At 34.3% G+C, this 13,521-nt stretch overlaps 1 protein-coding gene across 2 annotated transcripts in view; it reads left to right on the top strand.

Moving 5' to 3' along the window:
* The window catches only part of LOC109447240 (putative ATP-dependent RNA helicase DDX60), a 74,762-nt gene that overhangs the window by 21,976 nt on the left and 39,265 nt on the right, over window positions 1-13,521 (top strand). For both annotated transcript variants that reach the window (XM_074338294.1, XM_074338295.1), the window contains 6 exons: window positions 1,875-1,990; window positions 4,539-4,705; window positions 7,071-7,323; window positions 8,832-8,995; window positions 11,690-11,845; window positions 12,713-12,862. In XM_074338294.1, coding sequence (XP_074194395.1) covers window positions 1,875-1,990; window positions 4,539-4,705; window positions 7,071-7,323; window positions 8,832-8,995; window positions 11,690-11,845; window positions 12,713-12,862 — 1,006 coding nt within the window. The remainder of the gene's footprint in view (window positions 1-1,874; window positions 1,991-4,538; window positions 4,706-7,070; window positions 7,324-8,831; window positions 8,996-11,689; window positions 11,846-12,712; window positions 12,863-13,521) is intronic.

Raw genomic sequence — 13,521 nt, 5'->3', positions numbered from 1 at the left:
AGAGAGATCATATTGTATACATCTTTCTTTGACTTAATTCACTTAGCATAATGCACTCTAGGTCTATCCATGTTTTCTCAAATGGCAGAATTTCCTTCTTTTAATGGCTGAGTAATATTTCATTGTATCTATCACATTTTTATCCATTCATCTGTTAATGAATACCTAGATTGTTTCCATATCTTGATATTGTATTTCTTGAACATAGCAGTTGCTCTCCCACCTTACTACCTTTCTATTTGCTGCTATTCTATTTGCTCAAAATGTTTTGACTCAGACAACCCTTAACCCATTGCTTCTCAGCAAGGTTTTTCTTCACCATTCCTCTTAAAGTCACAGCATCTCCTCCTCCCAGAACTCACTGTCTCCCTGCTTTATTTTTCTCCTTCCTGCTTTTCACCATCTGCCATAGTGTTATACAGTCATGCACTGCATGATGTGTTAGTCAATGATGACTACATATATGACAGTGGTCCCATAAGATTATAATGGATTATAGGCAAAAAGTTTGTTTGTGATGTTTAAAGAAGAAGCTGGACCCAACTATGTTGTTGAATTTACTAGTAACATTGAGTGGTTTAAACAGACAAGCAGACTCAATATGCTGTCCATCCATCCTTCATTTCTCTGCCTGCCCAGGGCTGTGGCCCTGGGTTGGCAAGGGAGTGAGAAGAGTGGGCTGGGAAGGAGGGGAGCCAGGAGCCTACCCTCTGTGCTGCGCCCACCCACGCCCCCCCGCCCACCGCCACACACACACACACACACACACACACTTGTGCACACAGTCATTTCGCTTTTTTCTTTTTATCTCTTTCCTCCCAGTCCCTTTCTGCTCTCTCTTTCTCCCTCTCCCTCTCCTTTTTATTATTTCTCTTCTCGAATTTTATCTCTCTGGGTCTCTTTTGATCTCTGCTTTGCCTTTCTCTCCCGTTTTTCCTCCCCTCTCCTTCCCTCCTCCTGACATCTATTCTCCCTCTGAAGTCACCTCCCTCCAGAGTCCCCACACCTGGCCATGCAACGTATGGGGGTGTGCACACACATGTTATCTTTTCTATAGCATTTTTGCTGTACCTTTTCTATGTTTAGATATGTTTAGATACACAAGTACCATTGTGATATAATCCCCTGCAGTTTTCAGTACAGTAACATGCTGGACAGGTTTGTAGCATAGGAACAAGCTATACTATTTAGGTTTGTGTAAGTACATTCCATCCACAATGTTTGCACACGGAGGAAATTGACTAAAACATTTCTCAGAATGTATCTGATCGTTAAGCAACACATGACTGTATTTTGCATTTATGTTTCTTTGTTGTTTGTAACCCTCTGTCATTATATAAACTCCACAAAGACAGTTTTTAAGTCTGTTTTGTTCATTGACATAGTCTCAGTATCTAGAGACTATGTACCTGGCATATAACAGGCACTCGATGAATATCTTGGAATTGAATGAATAGTCAGTTCATGGGTGTCATTTATTCTTTAATTATTCTCTGTGCTTGACATTTTTTTAAAAGTATGCACACATACATACAAACAAACAAGCTAAAATAATCCGGAAAGGTTTCTCAACTTTAGAAATATCATCTTTTATAGGTAAAACTATATATACTTCATTATTATTTGGTAACTAATTCAATCCCCCATACAAATAAATTCTTAATATGTATGTTTTATTTCTATGGAGATGACTGTTCTACTGATATTCTTGCCCATTTGACTATTTCTTCTTGAGATAAATTGTGTTTTAAAACAGGTTTTGCTAGTTTATCGTTGTAAAATTAAGGGTAGAGACCCATTAAATAAGTTCAGGGCCTATAATAGAAACAAAAAAAAATTATAGGTGTGTTATAATATTTTTTATTTTTTCCCAGTGATGATCCAGCTGTCACATCTCTTAGTAAGAAGAAAGAATTTGATGAACTCATACACTGGCACTCTTATAGACCTCTCAGTGATGATTTTGAACGAACTAGGTGCAACAGTAATTGTAAGTACAATTAATATCTAGTAAACGGTTTCAACTTTCTTGTATATTAAAGAATTGTAGTATATGTATAAGAAAAAAAAACTCATCTGTGATTAACGAAATCTAATTTATGGTCTTCTCCTTCTCTCTCTCAGGCTACCACACACATTTCCAACACTTTTCACATCAAAACCAGGAAGAAGCTAGTTTCTATAGTATGAAAAATGAGATTCCAATCTATTGGGGAGAAAATCTATTTTATTGAGACAGGATCCTTTTAAAATGTTCCTTAGTTTGCTACAACAAATTGCTTTACATGTTGTTATTTAAGTTCCTTTAGCTCTTGGTTCTTCTCAATTAAAAATTCCTATTGTATTATCTTATGAGACCCAATGCCTTCATTGATCACATTATATTTTCATTATTTGCCCAAATTACTAATTATGTTAATTACTTGCTCTAAAACATTGTTTAGTAATTATATTAATTAAGTGAAATACATATTAAATATTCAAATAATCTAATAATTGTTTTGGCGGTGATATTTTATGGGCCTCTATAGTTTGCTAATCTTTCTTTCTTGTTGGATTTAAAACCTGTACAGGAAAATCAGTATAGGAAAAATTAAAAATCAGTTGCACAAAATTAGGATGCCTTATAGATTGGGAAGTGGCTGCCAGATTGGTATTGCAGATGTCTGGCAGACACATTCAGCGTCTGTCCTATGAATTAAAACCTATTATGTGCCTCGCTTTGTGCTGGACTCCGGGAGTATAGCTGATATATATGTTCCTGTTCTGGTATTGCTCATAGTTTAGCAGGGAAATCAGATGTTAAGCAAACCATTGCAGAGATAATTATTTAAAATTATGGTGAGTACTACAATCAAGTGCAAAGGGTATGAAGAGAGTCAGCTTGAGGGACTGGGGGATTTTCAAGCCAAATCTGAAAGATAAAGATAGTTAGCTTGGTGTGTGTAGTGGTGGGGACTAGTAGGGAAACCCCAGAGAGCCTGGAGTCCAGAGAGTGATGTGAGATGAGTCCAAATCACGGAGGCTTCTGTAGGCTTTCGTGCGGATTTTGAATTATAGAAGAACAGGAAGCCATTGAAATGTTCAAACCACCTGAGTGACATGATCAGATTAACATTTTAAAGGAATTGCTCTGAAAAACCAGTGGAGAGATTATTTCTGTTTAGTTTGCTCGTTTATTCTATTCTTTAGATTCCACATATGAGAGCATGTGGTATTTGTCTTTCTCCATCTGACTTATCTCACTTACGTAATATTCTCTAGGTCCATCCATGTCATTGCAACTGGTAAGATTCCATTCTTCTTTATGGCCAAGTAATACTCCAATGTATAAATGTACCACAGTTTCTTAATCCAGTCGTCTACCGATGGACATTTCAGTTGTTTACATGTCTTCGCTGTGTGAATAGCGCTTCACTAAACATAGGGGTGCACATATTTTTTTCAAATTAGCGTTTTGGATTTCTCTGGATAGGTACCTAAGAGTGGAATTGTTGGGTCGCTAGATGGGAGGGTGGGGATGAGGGAGAAGTTGCGGGGATTAGAAAGCACAAATTGGTAGCCACAATGTTGCCATTGGGATACAAAAGTTTGGGGAATATAATCAATAATGTTGTAAAGATTTTGTAGGGTTCCCAATTGACACTTGTCTTATTAGGGAGACCACTACATGGACAGCGTAGATTCCTGACCATTGCACTGTACACCTGAAGCTGAAGCTGAATAATATTAAATGTCAACTACAATTTAATATATGTAGTCACAGGATATGAAGTACAGCATAGGGAATAGAGTCAGTGGAACTATAACAGCTACGTGTATATGATGTCAGTGGGTAGTAGATTGGCGGAGGGGGGTTATCACTTTGTGAGGGGTGTACATGTCTAACCATTACATTGTTTTGTACATCTGAAATGAATAAAAAAGGAAAGAAAATGTAGACTAAAGCTGGCAAAAAAAAAAAAAAAATGGAGAAAGCAGATATGTCTTTTAGTTGTGTCCAGCCTGCAAAATTTAATAACTTGTTTCCAGAGTCCATTCTGTGATATTACCCAGAATTTGATAAAGTTGTTTTAGTTAAATGTTTCTGACCTAATTTGGGGGTAGTTTTCAGAGACTCTGTTTCTAAATCAGATGCTTTTGTGAGTGTCTGTGGGCTTTGTTCCTGACCTTGGACGCAGTACCATCAACAATGCCAAAGAGCTGAGATTTCTCTGATGGCTTTGATATTCTGGAAGAAAAGAAAGACATGAGCTCACTACTGACTTATTCTATGGGGCATACCCATAATGCCTAGTAAATACTAATAAAGTGAAAATACAAATGAGAGACACTGATTTAGATTCATCCATATGAGTTAAATATGGCTCAAATAATTTGAATTTTTATATCTCAATCTCTAACATGTCTGTAAATAGATTACTGCTAGTTTCTAAGGGTCTTTGTCAAAACCTTTTTTCATGAATGTTCTCTAAATGAAACTTTTATTTATGAATAACATTGTTAGCGTATTTTAGTAATTTATTTGTTTCCTACAGTTAAATCCAATGAGGCCAAAAGAAGAAGGGACATACAAAAATTACATCATTTTTATCACATCTTTGGGAAATCTTTGATCGGGAGTAACAGGTCTGTAAGGATTGTAAGAGGAAGAGCTCTGCAACCTCCAGAAAATTCTGCTGTGCAAAAGACCAGAAAACACCAGGTATATTCTTGATCAATCAGGGCTCAGTCATGTGGGGTCCCTACAGCTCTATCTTTACATGTGGGACCTTCATGAACAATATCCAGAATTGTGCACACTGGTAAACTCATGTGTTATTAGAGAAGAAATAACTCCCTTTTCTAAAAAAATTAATAACAGTCAAATCAAGTAGACTCTAAATACTAACCATGAATTACAAAAAATTAAAATACTTGTAAAAGGAAGAAAAATGTAACAAAGAAAACAAAATCCTAATAGGACCTTCATGCTGAGTTAAAAACTTTTAGCATTTTAATGCATTTTCTTGTTATCATTTTCCCTTTCATGTTACTAAAGATGTTGTGAAACACATTTTTGTGTCTGTATATAATATGGCATTCTATTATATGTTGAATTATTTTCGAAGTATAAAAAAAGGTAAGAAAAAAGGGGAAAAATAAAAGTTTATACTCACATCCCACAGATAACCACTATCAACATATTGACGTACAATCTTTCAGTCATTTCCACGCATCATTTTTTTCCCCAAAAACCCCTCCATGTACTCTTAACCTATGTTCCCCACCTATCGACATATATAATGGACATTTTTCTGTGTCATTAACTATGCTTTCATAATAGCACATTGTTTCCCAAATTTTAAATAGCTTTGAAAAAAAGATTATAAAGGTTATAAAGATTATAAATATATCTAGTAAATTTAGGTTATCTAGAAAAGTATCCAAAAAAAATCATGAAAATTTTGCCCCACCCCCAAAGTTACTTTTATTAGCTTTCTGGTGACTATCCTTTGAAATATTTCAATCACATATAAATATTTACAAACAAACACAAACAATTTTAAAATTTACATATGGTTTTATTATGCTTCCCTATTAAACAATGTATTTTGAAGAACTTTCTATTTCAATGAGCTAGGAATAAACTTTTCCTTGTAATATTTATATAGTATTCTATAATATGTTTATTTTTCTATTTAATTGTTTATTATGTCTCCATTAGTTTACTATTCTAACTTATGCTATGATAAACAGAATTTTATCTGAATCTTTCTGCCCTTTTATAATTACTTGGAAAAGTCATTGCTGGATCAAAGGCTATGAAAACTTTTAAATGCAAACATTTTAAATATTCATTTTGATACGTATTTTTATTTAAGATGGCTGTTCCAAGTTTTATTTTAATTTTAATATTAATAAAATTAATAATAATATGCTACTGATTTATTGAACTCTTATGTGAAAAGCACTGTGCTAAGTTACAGAGTTAGTGAGTTGTTAACCCAGGATGGACTCTGGAACCTGCCCCTTTAACCATTCAGCTGTAATGACTACCACCATGTATGAGAGTGTCTGCTTTTTTTTTCTTTTCCTTTTTTTTAATTCCTATCACGAGAAGTTTTAGTCTCAATGTTTTGAACACCATTGATATGGGTATATTTTCAAAATTTAGACTCCATTTGGGTTTGTTCCCCTATGAATTTCTTTCATGTCCTTTGTGTACTATTGCTAGGGTATTTTTCCTTCTGCTTATTCATTTCAAGAGCTACACATATTTAAAACTTAACATTCTGTGTCATACATGTTGAAAATATTTTGAGTCTTAATTCTCTGTTTTGTTCTTAAGGCAGCTCATTTTTTCTGGATGTTACCCTGTAGACCACTATCTCCATTTACATCTTTTTACCTCTGGTTAGGATGTGCTACTCCCATGAGGAGCTAACATCATTTAACTGGCACTTGGAAGTTCCTAAAATGGTCCATTGTTTTCATGTGGAGGAGACAGATGGTAGAGGAGAGTTAAATAAGCACATACCCTGAGTCCTAGACAAGAAAGTTGTTACAGAGATTGGCTATGGCAGCATTCTCTTTTGCATACAATAATTCAGATATTACAATATTAGACCTGATGACTTTGTACCCCATTTAGACTTACTAGCTTTCTTTTGGACATCACTGGACATGAGTTATATTTGTTTGTCTATACAGCACAGTATGGTACACTCCTGGACAATTTTTGTGATTACATCACAATTTGTCTAGTTTTACAAAAGACACATTTCCCAATTGGATATTGTTGTCGTTAGACCCAACCCCATGGGCTTGGAATGCCAGAACACTTGTTTTCTGGATTAAGAAAATAATAACTGAGGAGAGAGAGAAGGGAATGTTGAATTATCATGCTTGTAAAATATAGATGCTTTCATTTAATTATTCAGGACCTGTTAGAGCTTTTTTGATGCACTACTTCAATGTCCTAAATGGTAAACTAATGGCCTAAGGTACTAAATATTTCTTTAAAAATGTATTATTCTGGAAACACTTGTTTTATTGTTGATTATTTTCCTATTTCTTTTTTTTTCCAGAAGACAAATGCAGAAAAATTTATTGAGGAAAATGAAAAGAGACAGCTAGCCAAACTAGAGAAAAGAGAGGAAGAAAGATGGAATAACTTGTCCCTACATATTGAAAAGGAAATTAAAGAAAATCCTAATTCTGGAATAAAAAGACTAGAAGATTTTCTCCAAACATGTTCTGTTAAATCTGTAAAATTTACTGCAGAAATGGTAGGATTGGATGCCTGTTTCAAATTTTGGATGGAATACTGTTTAAAAGCAGGTACATAAACTATTAATTTCTTGAAATACTAGGTCAGTAAGAACAGAGCAAAATAATTGATAATGACCACATATGCAGAGTCTTCCAGCCTGTATCACTGTATCACTTCCAGAAACTCTTTTTGATGTCTAAAGAGTAAGACGATTTCCTTTTGTTTTATCTACTAACAACATTATGACTGTTTGTAAATGTGATATGTATTGGCGAAATAGATTTAATTTGGAAGTCAATTCAGTAAACAGTTTTTCAAGGTTAGCCATGAGCTGAGTGCCTCATTAAGTACCCATGGGGCTTCTGAAGAGAAGAGTATGTACGGGCCCTGCTCTGAGCTCCTTAATGAACAGTCTCTCAAGGGACTCGGGCACATGCTGAACTAACGGCAACATACTGCAATGACCACAACCAAAACTATATACTCATACAATTAGTCCTCATGAAAAGTCATCGATGGGTTCTGCTACTTCAAGTGTATAGTGAACCTAATTTTACCTTAGGCTAATAGGAGTTAAATTCCTATGGCATCTCATCAATGTTATAATGAAATAACATTGAGCAAAATGATGTTACTTGAAGACCTACTGTGTGTGTTTTATATATATATATATATATATATATATATATATATATATATATATATATACACACACACACACACACACACACACACACACACACACACACACACATAGAGAGAGAGAGATTCTCACAATTCTCTGATGCAGATTACATTGCCCTGATATTACGTTAAGAAACCGAGGTTCTAGGAGAACAAATTATGTGTCCATCAAATGTCAGTAACAGGGAAAGAACTTTAATATAACTCTCTTACTCCAAAAAATATGCAGATATTAAATAATTAGTAAACTGGGGCACAACAGTGTTTTGGATATGGGCCAGAGAATGAACATTTCTGATTGGAGGGAAGATAAAAGATATTTATCTCTTGTGTTCATAGAAAAGTAAATATTAAAAGAGTAAAATATGGAATGGCCTTGTTTAAAAAAAAATCAATTCAGCCTATACTCCATATTAATCCTTACGATTAATAATAACTGCTGCCATTATTGTATTTTTACATACATTAATTTGTTTAATCTTTATCATAACCATATGAGGCAAGACCTATTATTAGTATCCCCATGATCTGTATAAAGAAAATGAAGCTTAGAGAGGTAACTTTTCAAGTTGTTAAATCAAGCACAGAAAAATTAACTTTGAATTTCAGATAAATAACAATTTTTTAGTATAGGTGCATGTCATGGAATATATATCTCAACCTGGATCTCCTATATTTTTATTTGCTAAAACTGGCAACCCTATTCTAACTCAAGGGCATACTCAACTGCTATGCAATAGTAGTTGCTATGAATCCCTCAATTATTATGAGTGAGTCATATGAATATGTTTTTTTTTAATCCTGCAATAAAATTAAGTCAATTTGGGGGGTTTTATTATCAATATCTTACATAACTTAAATTACGCATGCCAATTTTTTTTTTTTCCAACAGAAGCAGAATCCAGAGATATAAGCATAATAATTAACTTGATGAAAAGAATTCATGTAATCTATGAAAAATATTCAGAACTATTACAAAAAACACATCGGCAAAAATTGGCCAAGTATCTAAAATATATTGGATTTGACAACTTGGCACAGTCATTATCGCCTCAGGTAGATGCTATAGAAAATATTATGTGACATTCATGTGTGCAGGTGTATGAAATATTTTGTGGGATGTATTTAGAATTAATGTTTATTAGATTAAGTTAATAATTAGTCATGCATTGTCCTATATAGACACAGATCTAATATTTTTTATGGATGTATGTTTTATTTGTTGTAGAGGTGCTATGGTCTAAATATGTGTGTCCTCCCCCCAAAATACATGTTGAAATTTTAACCTCCAGAGTGATTGTATTTAGAACTGGAGCCTTTGGAAAGTGATTAGGTGATTAGGTAATGAGGGTGGAGCCCTCATGAATGGAATTAGTGCCTTTACAAAAGCCTGGCTCCTCTCTTTGCCATGTGACATTAGAGCAAAAAGATGATCTTGTAAGGGGCCGACTCTTAGCAAACCACCCAGTTTATGGTATTTTTGTTGTAGCAGCCTGAATGGATAAAATATAGGCACTCCCCATTTTACTTAGAATGATTTTTTTTTTTTTTTTTTTTTACCAAAGCCCACAAGGCCCTACATATCTGGTCCTCAATTACCAATCTGTTCCCATTTCTAATCATTCTGTTTGTTGCGTGAACAGGGTTATTTTTCTTGCGTCATAGTATTGCATCAGCTATTTCTTCTATGTGAACGTCTGTTCCCTCTCATGTTAACATGGCTTACTTTTCTGGTTATTAATGTTTTAGTTGACACATCATGTTATCCAAGGAACATTTTGTGGCTGGCTTGAGACCATCCAATATTATGTAGCGTTTCCTCCATTCTTCCCTCCCACCCATGAAGTCACTAAAAGATTGATTTCTCTTTCTTAGCAGCATATGCCACTATCTGAATATTTCGGTGTATGTTTTGTCCATTTGTTTATTGTTTGTTTCCCAGAATTAGAATGTAAGTACAATAGAAGCATGGCCTTTTTATGTCTTGTTTCTTGCTGTGTCCATAATGCAGTAATTTTAAAAAGCTGCTCAATAAATGGAAGGAAGGAATAAAGAAAGGAGGGGAGGGTAAAGGGAAGGAAAGAATTTTATAGATTTGAGTGTTGCCTGTAAATTTTGTTGTCTGTTTATCTGGGAGATTTCTGAAGACTTCTGGAAAGAATTAAAATTCACCCTCAGAGAGATTGACCAGATTAACCAAATCAGAGTAACTGGTCAGATAGAGGAAGCATAGTTAGACTTTCATTTCCTCCTGAACTAGTCCTTTCTTTAATGGCTCTATAATGTTCCCAAGTCTTCATACTGTCCTACCCCAAAGATCCAGCCTTTTGCTAGTTTGCCCATTCCTAAAGAATTCTAACATTGCCCATAAATCCTTTCTAGCTGTAGCTTGCTTCCATAATCTCAGGATTTATTACTTTGGAGCACTACTTGGCAATTCTGTAAGCCCCAATGGAGAGCTTGAGGCCAGCTTTCCCAGGTGGCTTTTGTTCTCCCATATTATACTTCACATTCAGCATGGAAACAGCCCTGCATTTTGATTACCCAAGTGCCACAGCTAAAATTCACCTGTCATGTTTAACAAGACTTTTGAAGCTGTGTAGATATAGAAATGAATTACACTGCAGAAAATTATCTCAATGTTGAATATGAGATGAGCTTATAGTCCAAATCCAACCACAATACCGATATCTCGTTCGTTGGTTGCTCTATCCTGACCTCATATTGCAAGGGTATATAATATCCAACCAAGGGAGCGCTATGTTTCTTCACTCCTTTGAGGGACCTGAAAAATTGGGAGGAAAGAGTTTTCCTAAAATAAACATACAAGCTCAAAGGAAGCAATTCTTTCTTTCTTTAAACAAACAAACAAGAAAAAACCTAAATGATGGATGGAATTCTAGCTCCCCACTGTTTCCAACTCTAGATCTGGAGTTACTGCTCCTGCTCAGAAATAACATATTTACTTTATTATTGAATGACCAAAAGTATTACAGGTTTTTTTCTTTTTTCTTAAACATGAAAATAAATAGGAAAAAAATATTGGTCATTTAAAAAAGTTAATTATATTTTTGGTAATTTTTAATGGAATTTTTTCCTGCTTCCAGCCATCAATGTTTCAAAACGTGTTTTGTGGTTAATTCTCAACCAGAGCACCACAACATATGAGTTTATATTTGCTATGCTTTGTTAATATTATCATAATCAAGTGTTATCAGAACTTCAAGAATAGAGGCCATGTCAAATATGTGAATTTCTTGTAATGGTGAATTCCTTAGTGATAAGAATTATTTACCTATTGGTAGAATTCTTTGAGTAAAATAATTTGTAAGATGATGTGTACTAATTATATAGACCCTTATAAGAATATTTCCTTTACTAAAGAAGCCCTTTCAAGATTGACAAGAGTACCTTAATTGAAACACAATTTTCATTGTGTGTGTGTGTGGGGGGGGTGCTTGTTGATTTTAACAATTATAAATATTATGCTGATTTATAATTGAAATATTAATTTTATATTCATTTTACTTATGTTCTACGGAACATGGTACTGACATATAAAATAGTATTTTAAAAGTATAATGAAATATAGTATCTATATCTTACCCTCCTTTGTTAACTCTGAACTACCATGAAACATGAAATAATAATCTTGTTGAAACAAAGCAAACTACAACATTATTGATAATAATTTCCTTGCCCAAGTTAAAAATCATAAGTATGAAAATCTCATATGTCATATTATTTTAGTTGCAGGAATCAGGTACTAAGAAGGATATTTCTAAATATTCAGTTCACATGGGAGCAGCTCGGTTTCAGTTAACATACATGGGTCCTTACTTATTTCGAGAAGAAAGAAGTGATCCAGATCCCAGGGTGCATCGTTTTATACCAGACACATGGCAGGTATTTACCAAAAAAATCTGTAGTCCGGAAGAATGAAGAAACTTGATGGAAACAGTTGGTTCACATCTCATTGTGTGTGACAAATTTTGGATATGTCAATCATTATAGAATGCAACATAATGACAATGAAAATAAATCATGTTTTGACCTTAAAGGAACACAAAAAAGAGTCAGCTGAAATTATATATATATATATATTCTTAAATGATAGAGCCTGGATTGAAAACTAGGTTCTCTAACTCCAGTTAGTCTATTCTTAATTATATATATATATATGGTTTCAAATAAAAATGTAGTACCTGATGTTTAATGATATATATTTGGCAAGAATTTACCATTCTTTGAAAGTAGTGATGCTTTCAGATTGTCCAAATGTTGAACAGCAGAATCATTCATAATTTATCATGATAATGATAAATATATAACCTATTACATATCTTTATATGTTTTGGAATATAACTGCCATTTTCTACACCTTATTCATTTGCTGACACTTAAGTTATAAACAGAAACATGGAAAAATTAAGAACAACAGACTTGGGTAATTTTGATTTCAGTCTGAAGTTCCCCAAGCTAACAAAAAGTACAGAGAGCTGGGCTGCTTGATAACCTGGGCAGACCCCTGGTGATGATGGGTATTTATTAGGGTATTTTTATCCAAGTTTAAGTGAAGAAAGAGAGATGTGAATTGAGTTATTTCCTAATAACAGGAAATGGTGATTCCCTTAAGTACCTGCCATCTTCAACACTATTATATCTCAGAAGGAACTGTGAATTCTCATTTGCCTTAGATACAGTTGTTGTTAAGTTACAATGTGACACTAAATATGTGTTTTCAAAATGAAATATGATTTTTTTCTTATCTAGAGGGAACTTCTTGATGTTGTGGATAATAATGAATCTGCTGTAATTGTTGCCCCGACATCATCAGGGAAAACCTATGCCTCTTACTACTGCATGGAGAAAATTCTGAGAGAGGGTGATGAAGGGGTGGTTGTGTATGTTTCTCCAACAAAGGTATTGTGTCCATATGACACTCTATGTCTCACCATAATTTTCCTGACCTGTAGTCTGTGCCTTTAACCATAGGGATGTACTACAGTATACAGGCTCCAGCACTGCAGTCACGGATTTGAGGGCTTATGTTCTGTGTGATCATGAGCCTGTTTTTCACCTGTTTTTCTACCTGTAAAAAAAAGATAAAAATGCTTGCATTATACATTAGTCCTCCCTTATGCATGGTTTCACTTTCTGTGGTTTTTGTTACCCATGGTCAACCATGGTCCAAATATGCTAAATGGAAAATTGCAGAAGTAAACAATTCGTATGTGTTCACTAGTGTGCTATTCTGAGTAGGGTTATGAAATCTTACACTGTCCTGTTGTGTTCCTCCCTGGATGTGAATCATCCCTTTATCCAGTGTATCTGTGCTATTTGCACTCCCCACCCATTGCTCACTTAGCAGTCTTCTCAATTATCAAATCTACTGTCGCAGTGCTCGTGTTCAAATAACCGTATTTTACTTAATGACTCCAAAATGCAAAAGTAGTGATGCTAGCTAGCAATTTGGATATGCCAAAGAGAAGCCATAAAGTATTTCACTTAAATGAAATGGTATGTGTGGATAGGAAAAAACAAACAAACACAAAAACATAGTACTGTATATATATGATTTG

The sequence above is a fragment of the Rhinolophus sinicus genome, linkage group LG07 (genome assembly GCF_036562045.2).
Source record: "Rhinolophus sinicus isolate RSC01 linkage group LG07, ASM3656204v1, whole genome shotgun sequence".
NCBI lineage: Eukaryota > Metazoa > Chordata > Mammalia > Chiroptera > Rhinolophidae > Rhinolophus > Rhinolophus sinicus.
The sequence above is the reverse complement of the archived record's forward strand: the minus strand, read 5'-3'. Positions and strand labels throughout refer to the sequence as shown.